Genomic DNA, 22,596 nt, shown 5'->3' with positions numbered 1-22,596 from the left:
TATTCATCAGCTGAGGATTGAAAAATAACATCTGGTTTAGATGCTTGTATGTTGTGGAAAGTCAGCAAAATGGATGTGCACTTTTTTTTTTTTTTTTTTGCATGGACTTTTTTGTTTTTTAATTTACAATTGGTTTTTTTCCCCTTTTCCCTCCCTTATCTACTATGCTGCTAATACATTTCTTCATGGGATCTTTCTTAGTTGCTAATATATCACAAAAAGTTCATTATTGAGTAAGGATGCAGTGTGAAGGTGAAAAAAAAAAAAAAATGACAGCATGCCACTGTTAGAATGTTTTCCTTGATTGTGATCTCTGAAAATTCATTATCTCTATAATTTATTAAACTTTTTAGTGGCAAAATTAAGTAAAATGATACATTATTTTCTATGTGAGAAATCAATTCTGAACAGTACAAATGCCTAGAATCAAGATTCAAATCCTCACAACATAAGAATGCGCTTGTTAAAATATACCTCTTTATGATTATTTGAGACCAATTCTCTGCTTGTTCAGTTAACAACCTACTCAGAATTCTAGCAAGTCTTTCTTCACCAGTTTTTAAATCATGTACTATGGCAGACCACTTCAAATAATACTACTAATAATGCTAGTAGTGAAAAAAGTGTGTTAAGGCTTAAGTGCTGGGAGGACGTCATGTTGGAGGTTTAATGGAATATTTACAGCACTAGGAAAGGATTAAAAACTAATTTTAATGCTTCCAATATTTTGTTGTTTCAGTCACTGAGACATCTTTAGGGATTACAATTAACTCTTATAACACTCACACGAAAAGACAACACAATATTAAATGAAAAAGTCCTATCTAGGTGGTGCAACCTCTATGGGCATTTGTAGGTGGCCTAGAATGTTAACGTGGTACCTCTGACAATCATTCTTTCCCAAATTTTGGAAAGTTTTATGCATCTGTATTTATTTAAATTCAGTTGACTTCAGAGTGCCATCACTAAGGTATTTTCCCTTAGTTTACCCTTCCTAGACATCTTAGTAACACCCTTCCTAATGGTAACCTCTCCTTCATTGCATGCAGAAAACCCACTCACACAGGCAGATACATTTGCAAACTATGCAGGTTATCAGAAGTCAAGAAAAATTGTTAGAAGGAAGGCATGTTACTGAAGTGTCCAGGAAGGATAAACTAAGGGTAAATTAGTAACACTCCTTCCTAATGGTAACCTTTCTTTCACTATATACAGAAAACCCACTCACACAGGTAGATACATTCAAACTTTCCCACCACCACCCCTCTCAACAATATGGCATTATTAAAACTCTAACCAATAGAGCCTATAATCTTTGTTCCAGTGGAACCTCTCTTTCAACTGAATCAACACATTCCTTTCCAATGGCTACAGTGATTACAGAATTAAAAAAATAATCAGTTCCTCCCCATTCCTTGGCCATCCCTTCAGAAGGATTCCAGAAATGACATCACCATCCCCTACATCCGTGGCACATCAGAAAAAATAGGCAGGTCATTAAAAAAGTATACAACCTCTACACAGCTTTGAAGCCTCACTGGAAACTTGCTACCCTTATCTATTCCACCAAAGATCAGTTCTCTCTCTTTCAGTGTCTGGAGTATATAAAGTACACTGTTCCTGTAAGTTGGCTTACTTCAGACAGACAGGTTGATCAGCAACCATCCATTTAGAAGAACACAAATTGTATATGCAATCATGACTATGGTCAATCTGGCCTTGCAGATCATGTACTGAATACAACCCACAAGATCTCTTAGAAGAAAGCTGCCATGCTCCACCATAGTAAATTTAAAAAGGAAAGACTGTTTTTAGAATCTGTAGCAGCACTCTGAAACCAACCAAATTTAAATAAATACGGATGCATAAAACTTCCCAAAATTTGGGAAACAGTGATTGTCAGAGGTCCGACTTTACATCCTAGGCCACCTACAAATACTCATAGAGGGCACACCATTAGATAGGACTTGAGAGTCACCCACGTATTTCATTTAACATTGTGTTGTCTTTGTGTGTGTTACAAGAATTACTTGTAATCCCTGAAGATGTCTCAGTGACAGAAACAACGAAATACTGGAAGCATTAAAATTAATATTCTTTTAATTAAATTAAAATTAATTAATTTAATGGAATGTAAATATTCCATTAAACCTACAACATGGAGTAGTGAAAAAAATTAATCAGTGTAGTATAGTAATCCTACAAAGAGATTAATGAGCTAAAAATACTATGCAAAATAATATTCCTCGAAAAAAGAAACAATTAGTAACAAAAATATATGCACTTTTGTAATTTTTATTCTAGCTTGAATAGTATTTTATTTTTAGAAATATAATGGTGAAAATAAAAGGAAAGATAACAAAAAACCACCACATCTGAAAATTTTAGAATACCACCATATAAGCTCACATAATGACTAGAACACGTAATGATGCATCCTACTTTGTTTGTGTGCATGTGTTTATGTACAAAGTAATCAAGTCCTTGAAATTCATGGATTCACTGAAAGAGGAAACCAACAATTTTTCCCTTTCCTCCCTCAGCACCACCTAATAAGCTCTCAGCTAGTTTATAAAGTCTTCATAGCTGATCTTGTTATCTTCAATTTCACTGTGAATAGAATAACACTGAATTTATTCACTGTGAATAAAGGAAACATCACACATACTGTTGTCTACAAGATGAAAGGAGAAAAATTTTTTATGAAAAAAAAAAAACAATAGAAGTTGGTTAATGTTAGTTACAAAACAAAAATATCTTTGTTTTGAAAATACATAAAAATACAGTATACACCACATATTCATCTCAATTTTTTTTAGTGCATAAGACTGTTACGAAAGTGAAAAATTACAATGAATCTAGCAATAATGATTCCAAAAAAACACATCTTAAAAGTGACAGAAATGTCAAATTCTGGATTAATTAACACAATGCACACAAAAATGACCAGCCACATGTATAAAATTAAGCACTCATTTCACAAAAATTATCATGAAAAATTCAAAAACTGGGAATTTTACATAAGCTTATATATAATCAACAATATTTTTTTCCATGCACCGCATGCAATGTATAATTTAGGACCTTACCCTCTTTCTGGATTTTTTACGCTTTACAGATTTTACTGAAGTTGGGGTTGACTGGAAATGAGAGAAAATGTCAAAGCATATTAGAGGAAGAATGCTGGGAAGAATTTTAACAACGTAAGCAAAGGTAGAATTAGTAATCTTTGGTAGTGGTACAGAAAATCTGAAATGCTTTGTTAGCTCAACTGTTTATTAAGCATACAAATATAAACAGGATAATTAAAATGCAAATTATTAAAGTAAAATATTACAGATATCAAGAATAATGACATGCAAATTAGTTATATTGTTAAGAGCCATCTGATGAAAGATTTTTCTTTGGTAAATAGAGTTGCATAGAGGAATAATGCGAAATAGTATGATTAAATCCAGTCATTATAGTTTTATGAATTTAAGTTTTCCTTCCACCAAAACAATCTTTTCCCACAATATCTGTAATGTTCAGTAATTCAATCTGTAAAATTTTATATTAATTTTCTTAAAGGGTGACTGAAAAATTTTGATAAACACCTAGAACAAAAACGACTGGTTTGTGCAACAAGGGAAAGACTTTTTTCTCAGAGGATTGCAAATGATGCAGCGGCATCGTAACAAGTGTACAACACTTCGTGGAGAACATGTAGAAGAATGTGTAAGTTCCGTGATTCTATCTCAATTCCTTCATGGTGATTATCACAACTTTTTATGTATGTGACAGCAGGAGAATCTCATAAGTACATGCATTTCTATGTATAAATTTAAATTTGATTACATCTCCCCCACCCTGATCATTAATGCTTGTGAATTATATACAGATATAGGTGAGTTCAAGGTGAAATCTGTATATACATAAGAGCAGTTTTTTTTGCATGTAGCAGTAAAAGCTACCACTTTACAAATGATTTTCTTTAAAACTTAATTACATTTTTTTTTGGTATAAATTGACAGAAAAAATTAAAATGCAATGCAGTAAATTGCTTTGAAATGAAAAGTTTGACATGGATTACACAATACATTTAAAGGAGTTTTGTTATGAAAAACAAAACTCAGCTGTAGAGGAATGCTATACTATAGCACTGTAGTTTGTTCCTTAAAACATGCACAGAAGACAAAGGGTTGAATTATGATACAATGTGCTTCTTTTATCCAAATTCTCACAAGAAACATTTAACATTACTTTCATTTTATTTATTTTTTTAATCATTCAAACTTGCAATATTTTCGTGCAAAATTTTTAGTTGCTAATACCAAGTATCTGAAAAGTGGATTTTTCTTGGTAGCATGCTTTAAACATGTTGGCTATGGTCACACGAAACATGAAAATGGAGGATTGCACATATAGCACAAAATTTGCAGTATTACTTTCTTTTTTGGTTTGCCTAGAAGTAGTATAATGACATGCAGTTTACAATATCAGTATCTATGTTTGCTTCAAAGCAAGTAAAATTCTTAACAAGTACTGCATATTGATCTTTATGGCTATTCAATTTATGAACTTTTGTTTCAGTCATTTATTTTAAGACGAACCATTTCCAATTTTGCTTGCATATCATTTTACTTTGATGATATCATGAACTGTCATCTGCATAATCTAGATCTTCCAACTGTGACATAGGATTCCATTTAATTCATCTTCTTATACCTGTAACATTTCTCATAATCCAGTCAATGTTTAATAGTAAACCAGACATTGCACAACCTTTTCCTTCCTTTAAAATTTTTTTTTGTTTATTCTCACATACACTGAGTTAGCTTTGCATTAGGATCCCCCCCCCCTTCATTTACATATTCGGCACAATAATGAAGTACCATGTGACACCAATGGCATGTGTGGCTACCATAACTGGGCATATCTATCCTCTGTACATAATTAGTAAAAGTTTGCCACTAATAGGGAAACATGGCGAAGCAACCAATTTGACCATGGCTAGACAGGTGTAGGCCTGGAGGGCAGCTGCCAGTATTTCATAAACAGCCACACTTGTTGGTGTAGCTACAACTGTACTACTGTATCAAGGATGTACCAGGACTAGATTAACCATTAGCAGACATCCAGGAGAAGTTCTCACATTGGTTAGCCATGCATGGTTGATTTTAGAGGTGAGTGTTGGATGTCATGACTGGTATCTCAGCAACAATGTGCAACAGTCACAGCTCACCTACCAGTATAACAGCTGGGCAGTTCGACCTATTTCCACATTGCACCATACCTTACTTTGGCTGGGATTCCACAGTGTAAGACCAACAGGGGTACCCATGACTGCCAGGCATAGGAAACAATGCTTCAAATGGGTCAAAGAACACCGGCAATGGACCCTCGACAGATGGAAGAAGGTTGTCTGTACAGCAGCAGGGCAGTTCGACCTATTTTCACATGCACCATACCTTACTTTGGCTGGGATCCCACAGTTTAAGACAAATCGGGGTACCCATGACTGCCAGGCATAGTAAACAATGCTTCACATGGGTCAAAGAACACTGCCAATGGACCTTCGACAGATGAATAGAAGGTTGTCTGGAGTAATGAGTCCCATTTCCTGCAACATCCTGCTGATGGCTGGGTTCACATTTGGTGTAAACAGCATGAAGCCCTATCCCCTGGTGGCACAGTTGGGGTTTAGCAGGCAGACAGAGGCGGTGTTATGGTCTGGGGAGCTTTTTCCTGGCACGTCCTAGGTCTGTTGGTTATCATCCCATAAACACCTAATGGTTAACGCTCAGGGACCTGTTAGCCAACCATCTCTATCCATACCTGCAGGTCTACCCCGACCACAGTGCCATCTTTCAACAGGACAATGCACCTTGTCATCAGGCTCATACAACTACTGAGTGATTGGAGGAACTGGCCAAATTGCCTTGGCCTCCAAACTCTCCTGATCGTAATCCAATTGAACATGTGTGAGAACTGCTGATCCTCCTTCATGGAATGAGTGTGAACTGACAAAGTTGATGTAGCAGACATGGGTCGATTAACACAGGGATGTTCAACACCTTGTGGAATCGATTCCTAGATGTCTGCAAGCTGTGAGAGGTGGACCAAAGTGTCATTAGATGGGTGTTCCTAATGCAAAGTTAACTCTGTGTATTTGCCAGGAATTTCATAGCTTCCAATAATTAGCCATAATTTTTCACTATCAATACTGTCAAATGCATTAGCAAAATCTATAAAATTTAGATATAATGAGCTAAGTTCTATGCTTTCTTCAATGATGTTCTTTAAAGTAAAAATATGATGCATAGTAGTACTCCCACCTGTTCATGCCTCAATATCTTCTCTACTTCATTTTTAATCCCATTTACCTTTTGTGGGCAGGAGTCAGAAAATAAAAAAGTAATGTAAGTTTGGTTCCTATTATAAGCTTATGCTTGAAAGAATTCATCATCAAATTCTTGATGCATACCCGCAAGGGGGGACAAGAGTCTGTGGTATGACTACATGATTAAGTTTCATTATTACTGTTTATTGACAATTTTCCATCAGATTATTCTGTTATTTGTCAGGATTCAAATATTATCAAGTTCTTATTTTGAACTCCTAATGCATTTCTAACAGCATATCATATCCATGGTTACTCTGGGTGATTTTCCCAGTTAACCACCTATTTTGCTACCTCTCCCATTTTGTTGAACTGATTCTTCTTCTTCAACCTTCTGGTTCTGTCCACTGCTGGACGAAGGTCTCCCCCATGATTTTCCAGATCACTCAGTTTTCTGTTTCTCCCATCCATCTCACTCCTGCAATTTGTTCCAGTTCATCTCTCCACCTTCTTCTCGGTCTTTCTCTTTGTCTTGCTCTATCCATTGGTCTCCACTCTGTTGTTTTTCTAGTCCATCTCCCATCACTGCATCTGGCAATATGGCTAACCCATCTCCACTTAGCCTGTTTAATGTATTTTACAATATCCATGACATCTGTTTGAGATCTTATCCAGATATTTGTCTTGTTATCTCTTAATGTTATTTCTAGCATACTTCTTTCCATGCGATGTTGTGTTGTTCTCAGCTTTTTGTTTAGGGCTTCTGTTAAAGTCCATGTTTCTCCTCCATATGTTAGGACAGGAAGTATGCACTGGTCGAAACAGTTGAACTGATTAAACAACCTTAAATTAGCTCTGTTCACACATTCTTGAAAGCTAACAAAGCCAAATTCCTTGCTACTCTCATCTTTTTTAATGCGATTTCTAATCCCACTCATAAAGTGAGCAATTAAATTTGGTTTGGATGCTGCTTGTTTAGGGTTCGGTTATTTTCACTCTTATTCCATTCATAAATTTATTTTACAACAGGCTACACACTATACTATCTTTGCTTATTCTACTGCTTGTTTTCATATTTTTTTTTTTTTCATCTCAAATAAGAATTATGCCTAAATAGCTCTAGCTATTTAGGCATAATTTTTAGTATGATGGTATTTTGAAGTGGACTTTTGTTTCACTGATTTTCCACTTTTTAGTAACTAATTAAGTTAGTTTTTAATTTTACTAATTTTAGTGAATACAACAGTCCTCTGATAATTTTTTCAGGCCTAATGGTATTATAAGCTTACATTTGTTTCTTATTTTACACACACACACACACACACACATACAGTCTGCAAAAAGTGTAATAATTTAATTTCATTTTTAGTTTGCACATACTTAAATTTTTGACATTTCTAGTATTACTATAGTTTCCCAATTCATGCATTTAAATCTCCAACAGTAATGATCAAACTTTCTTGAGCTCTCTTCTTCAGAGACCATACATACTTATGAAATTTATTACTGGAATGCACTTTCTTCTCTAATTGATATGTATAATGAACTGACATTGCTCATGCCATATTACTACTATAGTAGGCCCACAGTTTGTAGGTCTCTGCTTGGCGACTTGTCAAGAATAGGCGATTCATGCCGAAGGGGAGAAAGAAATGAAGGACGTACAAATTGATCGCCAACACGTGAAATAACGTGCTTTATAGATAAAATTTTCCAACTGTTATACAAGCAACATAGTTAACTACAATGATCATAAATGAGAAATTAATTTTCCGATGTGTAATAATAAACAACTCATCCTACAATACGGACTAATTACCCTATTATCGGAATAGATTTTCTTCCTGTTGACATGCGCAGAAGTGTTGAACGGTCTCAAATCTGTGGGGCATACTATACTTTAACTTTTGAACTTTCTTGCTTATTCTACTATTATGTAGTTGTGTTTTATACATTCCTTTTCCTTAGTTTCAGATCATATTAATTATTTTAATCTTTTATTAAGTCCTTTAAGTAGTTTATGTATTTATTTATTTTATTTAATGATCTGACAATCCAAGTAGCTATTATCAGATCATATTGTTTTGAAGTTTTTCTGATCTCCTTGTCTGATTCTTTGGTTCTGTTTTGTCAATCTGGTTGCAATTTCTATTGCTTCCTTGAGCAAGCTAATTTTGCATCTTCAGGTAGGTTGTTAACCTAATCTCTTGATGTCCTTACATCAGGCATAGTGATACAGCTCTCATGCCAAAGTTGGCCCTTCTGATAGTATACATTACTGACATGCTTCACTTATTTACCACACTGAAGTGCAGGAAGGATTAAAGTTAGATACTGTGCCTAAATGTCTCAGGGATTAATTTCTAGTGAGCATGGGAGTGGCAAACCCAAAGTATCTGATGTTGGACCAAGCCTTACTTCACATATTATACATCTGATTATCTGTAGAATGGTTCCTATGTTTCTTTTTTTCTTGCTCATTTCCCCCAATGCTATTAGAGTATTCAAGGGCTACAGTGTATCTTTCCTGTCTTGTTGAACTTTCTTCTTCACAGCAGTGGGAGTTTGCTTTCTCTCCCAGGTGGAAGGACAGCCTTACCTAAATAGGCTGTCCTTCCACAAAGTCTAGTCAGCAAGGAAGGATTAGACCAAAACCGCCAAAAATGATGGACAATAATAAGTATAAAGGAGGCCGAAGAGCCCTTGCTCTCAACTATATGACAAACCAGACTTAAACCCTTTGGGGAGGTCTGCTCTTGATGAGAAACACTATACACAGACTAAGAAGATAAAATCTAATATGTTGTAATAGATTTAACAGTATTGATATGAACACAGATGGATAAGAAAATAACTATTTATTAACTTAAAAGCTAATATTTCGCTGGTATTATATCCAGCATCTTCAGAGCACATAACACAAAGTTTGTTACAAATACAAGACAACCACAATCCGGTGTAACAGTGGGGCTAGTATAAGTAATTGCAGCATGCAACACAAGACTAAAGTCCTAATAGGGTGCCATCTTTAGTCTTGTGTTGCACGCTGCAATTATTTATACTAGCCCCACTGTTACAACGGATTGTGGTTGTCTTGCATTTGTAACAAACTTTGTGTTGTGTGCTCTGAAGATGCTGGATATAATACCAGCGAAATATTAGCTTTTAAGTTAATAAATAGTTATTTTCTTATCCATCTGTGTTCATATCAATACCGTTAAATCTATTACAACATGTCTGACGAACACATAAACCTATCCACACGTATAAAATCTAATAGAACTAATAACACAATTATATGTGTGTACCTACAACTGCAGGTCATTATGACAAACGAGATTACAAGAATTACTATTGGAAACAGAAAAGATAAAATGAGACATCATCGGATTGAGTGAAACCCAGAGATTTGGTAAAAATAGTATAGATCTAAAGAATGGACATGTACTGTAGTTATAGTGACAATCCAAGATATCTGGAAGGAAATGGCTTCCTAATTAACTGCACCATAAAAGATAAAATACAAGAAATAAAATATCACAAACAGGACTGCAGAACTCTACCTTAAAATAAACAGATGTTATAAATTAAGAATTATACAAGTTTATGCACCAGCCTCAGACCACACAGAAGAAAAAATAGATGCATTTTATGAAACATTAAACCCAATGGTAAGCAGCAATGATACATTCGTTACAATCTTGATGGGAGACTTCAATGGCAAAGCAGATGTAACAGATGCACATCTAGAAGCAATTGGAAAATATGGACTAGGACAGAGGAATGAAAATAGCGAAAGATTGATAGAATCTGCTGAAAGTAGAGGGCTTCATGTAATGAATGCTTTCTTCAAAAAAAGGAAGAATTAGAAATGGACACGGAAAAGTCTAAATGGAGAGGAAATAGATTATATTTTAAGCGACAGAAAATATATTGTCCAAGATAACAGCTGTAACAAATAGTTTCAATACAGGTGGTGACCACAGAAAAGTGAAATCAAAAATTGTCATCAACAAAAGATGGGAAAGACAGAAACTGATCAAAAGTAAAAGACCCCTCTATTAATTTATCAAATCAAATCTGGTTAAAAAACAAAACAAAACAAAAAGCTCTTCCAGAAAGAGACAGAAGAAGAGTTTTATAATATTGATATGAATGAAGACCTGGATAAAAACTATTAAATAATAACTGAGACCATACTAAATAATGCCAAAAAGATTAATGGAATTAACCAAAAGAAGGATGAAAGAAAACTGTCTAATGAAACCCTATCTCTTCTCTTTCTGAGAAGATTTACATAGCTCCCAGAATAGATTCTGGGAGCTATGTAAAACAATAAGAAAAAGTATGACACAAGAAATTAGAATTAACAATATGAGTCTAAAAGCAGTGAAAAGAAAGTTGTCCATAAGACAAAATAAACTGATAATCATTTAAAGATGAAAATGGAGTACTAATAACAAAGTATAAAGAACAGATCATAAGAAGAATAATAGAATCATTTTATGCCAAGTTGTATGATGATTTCCAAGACTAAACCAATATGAAAGCAAAAATGTAATATTCCAAGTGGAAGAGAAAGAAATATACACTGATATTTTAAAAAAAGTTCAATATGCAATGAGTAGAATGAGTAATGGAATAAACACCAGGTGAAGATGAGTTAGCAATAGAAGTTCTGAAAGCATGTGGTGTACCAGTCATTACTATGTTATGACTGGTACACTTTAGGCATGATGTATAAATTTATCCTTATTTATATATTTGCCTAAGACAGATGAGAATACCTAAGAGTTGGAACAATACTATCCTTATTATAGTTTCTAAAAAGGGAGACAGAGAAAATATTAAAAATTACCATCCTATCAGTCTCCTTCCTTTCAATAATATAAAAATATTTTACAAAAATCATTAAAAACAGAATACAAAACAGCCTAGATTTTTAGCAACTTCCAGAACAAGCAGGATTCAGAAAAAATTACAACACTATGTTCTGCAGGACTTCCATTTCTAGAATAATAATCAAAAAGAATCTCAGAAGCCTCACGTTGATCATAACTTTCTTTCATTGAAAAGCAGGAAACGATTGGCATATCTGGAAATCTTGCTTCTAGGTGTTTAATAACTGTGCCTATGTATTTATCATATATTGTAGTCTTAAACGTAATGACATTAGAATCTGAATAATCAATGTAAATCTGACAATTCACCTGGAAGATGCTGATGAAGATTTTGAAAATGACTGCCAGGAGTGTCTTTCAATCCCATGATGGATAGTTTTCTGGCTCTATTTCAGTTAAGTCAACATCTAGCCTTTGCCATGATCTAGACAAGTTAGATAAATGTGGTAACACATCTGAAAGCATCATTAGTGTATCTACGAAATTGTATGTTCTGATATGTTTACTTAAACCTTCAGCTGTGATATCATTTCGTTCGGTGGCCTCTCTTTCCAATGCAGCTATAACACTCCCCATGCATTCTCTTAGAGACTGTATTGCAGAATCATGAGACAGCCATCTAGTGTCACTAGCCATTTTAAGTTTAATCTGAGGACTGTTCAGTATATTTTGGATTTGGGTTAAACCAGCCATCCTGACTGAGGAATTTTGGAAGAAGAAGAAAAACAATTGCCTTAAGATATCATTAAACATGACTAAATAAGGCACTTCAGCAACTGCTTTGGAACTAGCAAGAGCCAATCGGTGGTTTACACAATGACAGTTGACCATGAGGCCATTTGTTTTATCTTTGAGCAGTTTTGCAACTCCCTTTTGCTTTCCAATCATGATAGTGCTCCATCAGATCCTAGGCCCACCAGATTACAAGTTTTTAAGCCTAGACTGTCAAGGGTTTCAATTACTTTGTTAGTTAGTCTCAGCTTTGCCATCAATTATATTGCAAGTTGATACAAAACTAACCCTGACCTCTTTTCTAAGTTGACAAACATATTTAATGTACACAATCAGATGTTTTAAAACTGAGATGTCTATAGTTTCATTGCATAAAATAATGAAATAATCTGCAGAATGTATTTTTTTCAGTATTTCAGATCTAAATTCTGATGTTAAAATAGCAATCAACTCTTGCATTATACTTTCTGAAGTATAATGTGCATTTTTATCAATGTTAAGATGTTCCAAGTAGGAACAGCCCATAGTTTTGCAATGCTGAAGCAATTTTTCAAATAATGTAGTATGTGGTAACTCATTTTTCATTAACCAATATATAGATTTTAAAGCTCCCAGAAAAGCATTTCTCTGCAAGTTATTCAAAATTGAAATTGATTTTTCAATTTGCCCCATTCCAGTTTCTTCTAGTATACATTTTTCAATTATATCTGAACAAGAATAAGTGTGTAACTTGCTTTGTTCATGGTCAACCAAGCTTTGTTTTCGAAGTCTTGTGCATGGCATAGTTACCCAAGTCACTTCCTTGTTTGTGGGTCATCTCTTTCTGTATTTCATACATGTGGAACACATCATTCCATTATCTTTCACCACTAACCAATGGAATTTTTTAAACAACTAACTGTTAATACCCGATAAGTGGTGTTTAGATGCACGTTTTACATTTCATTGTTATATTCCCAAGATTTCTCAACTATTTGTCTTTAAAGTGAAAATCTGATACTTGGGCTGAATCCAGCTTGCTCTTCGCCAAGCAAGATATCTCCGAATTATTCCTCCTATATGTTCTTCATATATCCATCTACATAAAACATTAGTAATGCCCTAAAATTTTGAGTAAAAAGCCAATGACATTATAAAAAGGGGCTCTCCTAAACAAAAATAAGCTAAATAGCCATAAAAATAATATTTACTTAGAGTAGCAGCATCTGGAATTTTCCCAGAAATAATACTATGATTGTAAATAGTATATAATGAAACTAACTTCTGGTTTTGTCACTGAAACTTGGGGCTTCTTCTTGGTTAGGATGACATAATAAATACAAGAAGGGCTAACAGGAACAGTAATGTTATAGTTCATATTAGCCTTTCTTATGAAACATAAGAAAGGCTAATTTCATATAAAAATATATGAAACATATTGGAACTGTTACAGCATAAGTTAAAAATGACTTATGCTGTAACAGTATAAGTCATTTTTAACTTATGCTGTAACAATATGGAAAGCTGGCATAAATGAGCTATTGTTCAGTATGGTGTGCAAATAATTGACTGAAAAGTTGAATTCTGACATGTGGAAAGGTCTGATACGTGATTTCCAAATATCACACAGGATCAGTCCTTAATTCCTATTGAGTGTGTCAGTTTCAAATACTTCACCACTACCTGAGCTCTATGGGCTGTGACAATGTCATGCACGAAGAGAAAATCTGGGTCAACCACAACCCTACCATCAAGGATCTATTCTCAGTACCTCTGCAGAGTTATTGTATCCCTATCAGAAATACGAAAAGGTGTGTGGCCATTGATTATTGCACCCTACATGAGAACACTGCCTCCATAAGTGTCCCTTTCACTGATGTTGGAGGGATGGTATTGCTTCTTGGTTTGGTGTCTTTGCTACTATGCTTATCGGTTTCTTCTTTCTTAAAATAACTTAAGAATGTTGTTTTCTGACTTGACTTTTTACTCATTATGGGGTAATTTAATAAATACAAAATATCATTGTCAAATTAATCAGAACAATTGACTGAATTGTGCACTGACAGTAATATCCGAGACACATAACGTGCATTATGTCACAATTTTACTTTTATAAGTATTAATTACTAGGAATGGGAATTGGTATCACCCGAGACTGACGTCATAGTCCTCGAGAGTTTCAAGAATTCCCCGAGATCACAACTATATTTGATGAGCAGGCCTGTTTTCTTTTACAAAATAAAATATTAAATACTTCTCGCATGATCTTCGGACAAAAACCATTATTCAGAAAAATATATGTAGATTTTTAACATTGATTTTTGCCTTCGATTTGAATTTGATCAATTTTCACAATTTATTTCTTTTAAACATCAAAATTATGTCTCTTTCGTAAAAGATCTCCTTTGCAGCAGATACTGTTGTATTCTTCTTCCACATATGGATTGGTGTGCATCAAAGTGAATATCTGAAGCTCTCGAGATTGGCTTGCAATGCAAGAAATTGAGCTGGTCTCACGAGTATCGAGATTCTCCGGTTCGATTTCTCATCACTATTAATTAAAAAATGTCTTAAATTATTTTTCCATTCTTGCTCATTATTTAGCCATGTCAATTCACAACATTAATTAGCGGGCGGTTTGCCCATTCAAAAAGTCCTGGGGAGAACATAGGGTGGGGTGTTGCTACAGACCTGGTGGCTCAGTTGCAGGGGACGAAGAAATTCATCGGCAATTTAGCCTCATGGGTACTAAATGAATGATCATTATGGGTGACTTTAATTTTCCAAACATAGACTGGGTAGATGCAAAATCTCATGATAAGAAAGAAGAGGAATTTATTGAATTGTTGCAAGACAACTTTTTCAAGCAGCATGTGAAAGAAGGAACTCGAGGTCAAAGAGTGCTGGATTTGCTCATAGCATCAGAAGGGGTCTCTGTCAAGAATATGGCTATTTTACCACCAATTGGTGACAGTAATCATGCTGTACTTTCTTGGGAAGCATCTAATTGTATTGATGCTCCGATTAAAACAGGTTACATGCTAAACTACAAAGCTGGAAATTATGATCAACGTAGGAGAATACTATCTTGGTTCCATGGTATCAGTTACTGAATGGGAAAAATGTCAGCAATGCATGGGAATCTTTGAAAAGTGCTTAAATGAGGCAGTATCTGAATGTATCCCTAGTGTTCAAAGAATAAATAGGTTGGGAGTAAAATGGATGTGCAACATTATTAAGGAAGAGATCCCCAAGAAGAAGATGATATGGAAAGAATATCTTGAGAATAACAGTGAGAGGAGCTATCAAATAGCTAAAGCTCAAGCCAGAAAAATAACGAGTATTGTGTGAAAAGCTAAATCAGAGTATGAAAAGAAATTGGCTATGCAAACTAAAGGAAATCCAAAATAATTTTTTCATTATGCTGCAAGTAAAAGAAAGAATGAATTTGGAAGAATAACTTTATTGAATGCAGATGGTATTCGAGTTTCGGAAGCTAATGAGATTGTTCAGTTAACGAGTGCTCACTTTGCTAAGACAGACCAACCAGGTGTATATGTAACATGGTGCACAGTACTACTGCTACATTGGATGAAGAGTTAGAAGTTCATGAAAATGAGGTTGAAGAACTCTTGCATAACCAGGATAAGAATTTGTCTATAGAGACAGATGGAATATCTGCTCATTTGCTAAAGGAATGTTCAGCTAAATTAGCTATGCCATTTACATGTGTGTATAACCGGAGTCTCAGCTCAATAATGATACCACAGGAATGTATGACAGTTCCATTGTGCAAGGGTGGAGCAAAAACTGATGTGCCTAACTACCGACCTATCAGTATCTCTGGTGTGGTAGTGAAGATTTTAGAGAAGTTGGTAAGAATTCGCATACAGAAATGGTTAGACAAACATGCTATACTCTACAAGGAACAGCATGGGATTACTAAAGGAAGGTCATGTTTTAGCAATTGCTCATATTTTATAACAATGTTACGGCCAAGTTGAATAAAGGGAATGCATACACTATGCTAACGTTGGATTTTTCTAAGGCATTTGATAGGATACCACATGAAAGGCTGTTGCATAAACTGGAGAACATGGAATTGGAATATAAACTCTACTTGGATCAGGGTGGTTGACAGAGATATCAAAAAGTGGTATACAGTGGGTGTGAATCTGACAGACTTAAGGTGACTGGTGGTGTACCTCAGGATTCAGTCCTTGGCCATTATTGTTCAATCTATACATTAATAACATCAGGAAGGATCTAACATCAGCTGTGCAATTGTTTGCCGATGATGCAAAGATAGACAGGGCAATCAGGGATGCTACTGATATTCAGCAATTACAAAATGATTTGAACAGACTGGAAATTTGTGCAAATGAAATTGGCTGTCAATTTAATGTTAGTAAGTGTAAAGTTATGCACTTTGGCATGATTAGAGTTCCAGCGGCATATTATATTAGTGGGATTATGCTACAAGAAACTGAAGAGGCAAGGGATCTTGGCAAAGGAGGGTGCTTAAGGGTCAAAGCTGTATAACTGAGAGGAGACTTCCACATAGCCTTTAAAGGAATGCGGAGCACCGACCAGGGCCTCTGACCTAATGTCCAATCCTCACCTTCTCGTGATGCACCCTGTTGAGCATCTACCTGGATACTGAACGAACGAGGATGGGCTGGCAATTTGGGATTTAGCCGACCAAATTATATTCATATTGGCTTAAACCAATATAGAAAACCAATATACAAAATTTCATGCCAGCTAGGGCATCATCTGGTTAAACAAGGCCACCGTTGTTTTCACCAGGGAGAACAGTGAAAAGTCAACTACTGGAACAAATCTGAAACCACAGTCCAACTCAACATCACAAGAGTTAAAGATCGGTACTATCAACATAAGAAGCCTGAATGGCAAAGAAATGGAGCTAGCTAAAGAATTAGATAACTACCAGATCGACATAATAGGGGTGACTGAAACAAAAAAGACAAAAACTGGTGAGTCTGAGCAATAAATACAAACTATTATATTCAGGATATGACAATCAAGGAAAACAAGGAGTAGCCATAGTATTCAACACAAAATACGAGGCTAATCTTCTTGAATGGCAGGCAGTCTAATAGAGTGATGTGGGCAAATATCAGAATGGGGAATTGGACAATGAGACTTATTTGTGCCCATGGTCCCACGGAAGGTTCTACTAAGGTAGAAGTGGGGGAATTTTTTGATGCTTTAGAAAAAGGAACTAATACAATGAAAAAGGATAAGTTGGTCCTTGTTGGGGATCTAAATAGCAGAGTAGGAAATGATTGTGAGACGTACAAAAATATTTTGGGAAAATTTGGAGAAAAGAGCAAAGCTAATAAAAATGGCAAATACCTGTTGGATTTCTGCTCGGGACATGGACTGGTTATTACTAATACCATGTTCCAACATAAAAATGCACACATATTCACATGGAGAGAAGAGGCAAGGAATAAGAAAAAGTCTCATTGACTATGTTATTGTTGATAGTGATGGTTTCTCCCTTGTGCAGGACACCAGAGTGTACAGAGGATTTGAAATTGGAAGTGATCATTATTTGGTCTTGAGCAGGATAAAATTGAATTTCATATTGAAAAGAATAACATGTAAGAAAGTTTTAAAGCGAATAAAATTTGAGCAGCTCTCAGATGTGAACTGTAGACTAAAATACACAAAGATTATTGAAGAAAAAATTAAAGAGTTTGAGAACAGGAATCAAACCTTGGAGATTCAGTGGCGAGCTCTGAAGAAAACATTGATTGATTCTGCCAGAGAGGCATGTAGTGAGGTTGTCTGCAAGGATAGAAAAATCAGAACTTCACGGTGGACACAGGAAGTTAAAGAGGCAGTGAAGGAAAAGAAGAAAGCATATCAAAAGTTCCTGGCAAATAAGTCAGCTTTTGCTCTTAGAGAATACAGGGCATTCATGTAGGAGAACATGGTTTCTGTCAAGACAATGCAAATAACAGGAAAATTATTGCTGCCATAGATGTTCTTTTCTACATTCTACATGAGCAATAAAAAAATGGCAAGGGGAGCAGATTGTAAGATCCACCATAACATGAGCCAGTAGGCATATGGAAGAAGGTATTGCTTCTGTTATTAACAATGGAGAGTTCGTGATTGATGAGCATTCACTCAACGATATGACCTCATCCATTCGTATTCATACTACCCCATAGTGTCGTGTCCATTAAAGTTGCCTATGAGAAGTATGGGCTGAAGCAATTGGAATATAAAATATCAAGTTTCATCTCACTGCCCACCCACCATGGAGCTACACATGAACACCCACTGATTGCCAAGCAATGAGTGTACTCAGGAGTGGAACATCACGGCAATTCCAAACCATGAGGGTTGGAGACTTAATGCAACACTGCTGACATTTGCAAGAAGCCCACTAGCCAATTGATCACGACTGGGCCATCCAGGACTACCCGTTTTGTCAAAGCAGAGGCCAAAGTAATGCAAGGCTACCAAGATTCCTCTTTCTGGATGTCCACAGGTCGCACAGCAAACATGGCAGCAAGACACTGGATCCCAGTGGTCTGGAAGACAGGATAACAAAAGTTCATAAAAATGTAGATGTCCCATGGGGTGGAGGAGAAGTGGAACTAGCAGAAGATTTAGAGAAGTACCACATAGACAGTGTATGAGTTATAGAGATGAAGACTAAAACAGATATGACACCGCTAAATAATAGCTATAAAATGTTAGGCAGAAGAGTTGAAAATTAACACCATGCATATAAAATTGTTCTGAAAAAATTTGAAGGAAGAAAGAAAGTTAATAGCAGTAAGGTACCTACTGGATTTCTGCTAAGGACATGGACTAGTCATTACTAATACTATGTTCCAACAAAAAGTGCACTTAATTTTACATGGACAGAACACATGAAATAAAAGGCTCTGAGTATGTAATTGTTGATGGTGAAGATACTAATTTGAAATAGAAAGTCATCACTGTTGAATTTCAGGCAGGGTATAAATTAATATCATTCTGAATAGAAAAATATGTATGAAGTTTTAAAAAGAAACAAAGTTGGACTACAGCAGGAAAGCAATGTTCCAATCGGGTAATTGAAGGGTCAGATAACTGAAGGCATAATTAGATGGTGCTATACCAGAAGTTGGCTGACACAGTAACCTATTCAAAGGTTGGTTAATAAAAGGTTCGATCTTTTGAAGGTTGGATGATTACGGGATCACTGTATACCATTATTCTTGAAGTAAAAATCAAAGAGTATACAAACAAGAACCAAATCTTGGAGACTCAGTGGCAAAGTGATTTGCATGAACAGGAAAATCAGAAAACACAATGGCACAAGAAGTTTAAGAGGGCCTCAAAAAGAACAAATCTTATGACACACTCCTGGAAAATAAGTCTGCAGTTACTTAAATCCTAGCCTTTAGATGAGCATTCTCTGTAGGCACTCAATGGAATCCTTAGTTGTTATTACAGAAAGCTTAAGAGTTACAGTATCATATCTTAGTGAATTTCTCACAATCATATTTATTTATTGTAGGATGGTTCCTAAGGGTAGTTTGCAGATTCTCTACATACATTGTGTAATTTGTTCACATTTAAATCTGCCACAATAAAAAATAGTAGCTTTCTTCAATTTTATTTCATAGGTGGTGGCCAAGACATTGTCTGGATGCATTATGTTTTGTCAAATGGATGTTAGCTGATCTTCCAGTCTGTCTGTCCATAAAAGACAAATTCGCAGGAACTGTTGTAGTTAAATTTCCTCCCTCCCCTAGTTAGGTTACCTAGACATGTAAGACAAATCTCCTTGACCTCAACAATCAACTCCAAAGAATCCAATTCAGGATAAAAAAGAGAATAACTATGGTCTCACCTTTCTCAACACTTTAGAAACACATCGTATCTTCCTAACAGCAACCTTTCATTTACTATACACAATGAACACACACACACACACACACACACACACACATGAGCAGATCATTCACAAATTTTACATTGCTCATTCCTCTGGCCAATGCCTGTGCAGCTCAGTGGAAGTGGCTTTTGCAACCTCTGTACTAGGCCACATGAAGATAGACTTATTATTGTTAGAGTCTAGTTGCCAACAGGAGGAACTTTTCTAAGCCTTTCTTCGATCAGTTCCCAAGTTAGTCGATCTCTGGCACAGGCAAGCAGGTTTTTTTCTGCTGGAAACTTGGGTTTTTCTTCCCATACACTCAAGAAAATCAACCGTAGAACCCACATTATTTCAGACAGTAAAATATCCTGTTAGGTACCAAGAGATGGCAGCACTTTTGCCGGGTTCTTCATCGGTGGCTTCCTATAATTAGTGATACGATGATGGAAGTTTTTTTAACTTGGCTATGCTACCAATTATATATTTGGTTTAATCCTTTATCCAAGTGTAAGCAAACGAAGTTTGTGCCTGAAGTATTTTCAGGACTGGGAGAAACTCATGGTAAATGTGGTAAAGTTCTGATCCCTTGCCTTAATATCCCATAATGCAAAGCACATGTCCGTAGACAATATACATGTCCCCAGTCCTGAAAATACTTCAGGCACAAACTTCATTTGCCTGAAGTTTGTGCCTGAAGTTTTAGAGAAGTACTTTGGATAAAGGGTTAAACTAAATATATAATTGGTAGCATATCCAAGTAAAAATACTTCCATCAACTATCTCTAATAAGGTGTTGACACCTTTTGACAACTGGTATATGGTGATATGACTTCTGCATTACTACCACCTTAGTATCACCACCTCTGGGCCTGGCTCCCACTGACGAGACCTCAATAAAGGTCAAAACAGGTCTGGGTAGTGACCCTTCCCTTAATGCATAGCATTATTATACATGCCTGCAAGGACATGTGCTTTGCATTATGGGATACTAAGGCAAGTGATCAGAACTTATACCACCTTTACCATGTTTCACTGCAGCAAGTTTAAATGTGAGTTTTTTTATTTTTTAAGAATCTGCAGCAGTCCTTAAAAACTAATCTAAATTAATGGTTATAAAACACTGTAAGATACAGTAAACCAATTTTTAGACAACCTATGCAATAACCAAGGCACCCCTTAGAGGACACTCTTCTTAGATAGGACTAAACTAGGTCTATTTACAGTTTGAGTATGCTGCTTGCACGTGAGCAACAATATATATTGTACCTATGAAGTTGTCCATGTGATATAGACAAACTATTTGAAAACATTAAACTGTTATTTAATTCATCCTATTAATTAAAAGTTATGACAAATTCAATGAACAGGCTTGCTTCAAGATCAACCTTGGTACAAAGCAAAATATAATTTATTGTTGTTATAGCTACATTGTAGGGACAATATAAGAGTTTAATTTACTGGATAGTTTGCTACAATAAATTTTCTTTAGAACCACAAGCTTTGGTCAGTAGTTTGTTATAGGAAGAGTTGACAGTATCACCTAAAATATGCAGGAACTTCTCCAAAAAAGAAAATGATATAATTTAGACATCTACAAATGCAATGAGAAATTAGTAAAAAAAACCAATGCAATACATTACTTACATTCACCTGGTTTACAGCAACTGAAGATGGAACCGTTTCAAGTGAAACACCCTGACCATTAGTAGTTGCAGCTCCCTAAAAGTTTATAAAAATTACATTACTATTCATTAATATCTCCTTTCCAATAACACAGCATCAATAAAACACTGATACCGGGCTAACAAAGTTCTCATTTTTTTTTTTTTTTTTTATTGTTTGAATAAAAAATCTGATTTAATAATATAATCAACTAATTAAATTCAGCATTTTACCAGTATAGGTAACTTTCATTATATACAGGGTTTGCATTCTCAAGGATCGCTACATAAACCAAAAAATGCATGCAGAAAATAGGAGGCTTACAACATGGGATAATGGAGGTTGCTTTCATGAATGAGTGAGAATCCAATCTTTCAAGATTAATTTAATTGAAAATGCACCTAATTTTCATACATGTTAAGGCACAGAATAGTAAATGAAATATTCAGTATATATATAAAAAACAAATAACTATTAAGGTAGCCATATTTTTTTTTTCAAGATTAATGCACTGTGCAATTTGCCTGAAAAATATTTGCTGAAAATCTGTGATGATACCCAAAAAGACGATTTTGCCTTTACGTATCCCTTCAGTGACCGTGGATTTCTGATTGATACACTATTTTGCGCACGTGCACGTGTGTGTGCATGTGTGTGGTCCCCAGAAGCACTGCCTTCCAAATGCAATGTGTGCAGTGTTTATTGGCAGCTTTAAACCCAGATGCCATTTTCTCCAATAGATATGCATGTGACTGGACATATGCTTCTGAAACAGGCTAGCTTCATCTAGGTTAAACACTGTCTCGGTGTTTAACCTACTTCTGCTATCTTTACTTTGAAGAGATCAAGAAATTCTTCAGTGGCAAAATGATCTGCAGCTACAGCCTAATCATTCTGAGATTTTGGAATGCATAGTGATTCCTACAGTGTCAAACCACCCGCAACTTGGCAGCAAAATAAGTCGGTTGCTTTACATCTTTCATCAACTCTTCATACTTACAGATAAAGGCAATACAGCACAGACCAGTAAGGTGGTAAGGACATAAAAGCAAATAGATGTGGGAAACTAGATGCATGAATAGTGGCTT

General features: G+C 35.4%; 1 protein-coding gene across 4 annotated transcripts in view; it reads right to left on the bottom strand.

Annotated features, from left to right (window-relative positions):
* The window catches only part of LOC150102363 (uncharacterized), a 445,051-nt gene that overhangs the window by 8,466 nt on the left and 413,989 nt on the right, over positions 1 to 22,596 (bottom strand). For 3 of the 4 annotated variants that reach the window (XM_090398788.1, XM_090398787.1, XM_090398789.1), the window contains 2 exons: positions 21,491 to 21,565; positions 3,090 to 3,140 (listed from right to left, as the gene is read on the bottom strand). In XM_090398788.1, coding sequence (XP_090254914.1) covers positions 3,090 to 3,140; positions 21,491 to 21,565 — 126 coding nt within the window. The remainder of the gene's footprint in view (positions 1 to 3,089; positions 3,141 to 21,490; positions 21,566 to 22,596) is intronic. The other variant, XM_090398791.1, reaches the window with a different exon arrangement.

This window comes from Typopeltis vanoorti, chromosome 10, assembly GCF_054136105.1.
Source record: "Typopeltis vanoorti isolate ZY-2024b chromosome 10, IOZ_Tvanoo_1.0, whole genome shotgun sequence".
Lineage (NCBI taxonomy): Eukaryota > Metazoa > Arthropoda > Arachnida > Uropygi > Thelyphonidae > Typopeltis > Typopeltis vanoorti.
This window is presented reverse-complemented; position numbering and strand designations above follow the sequence as displayed.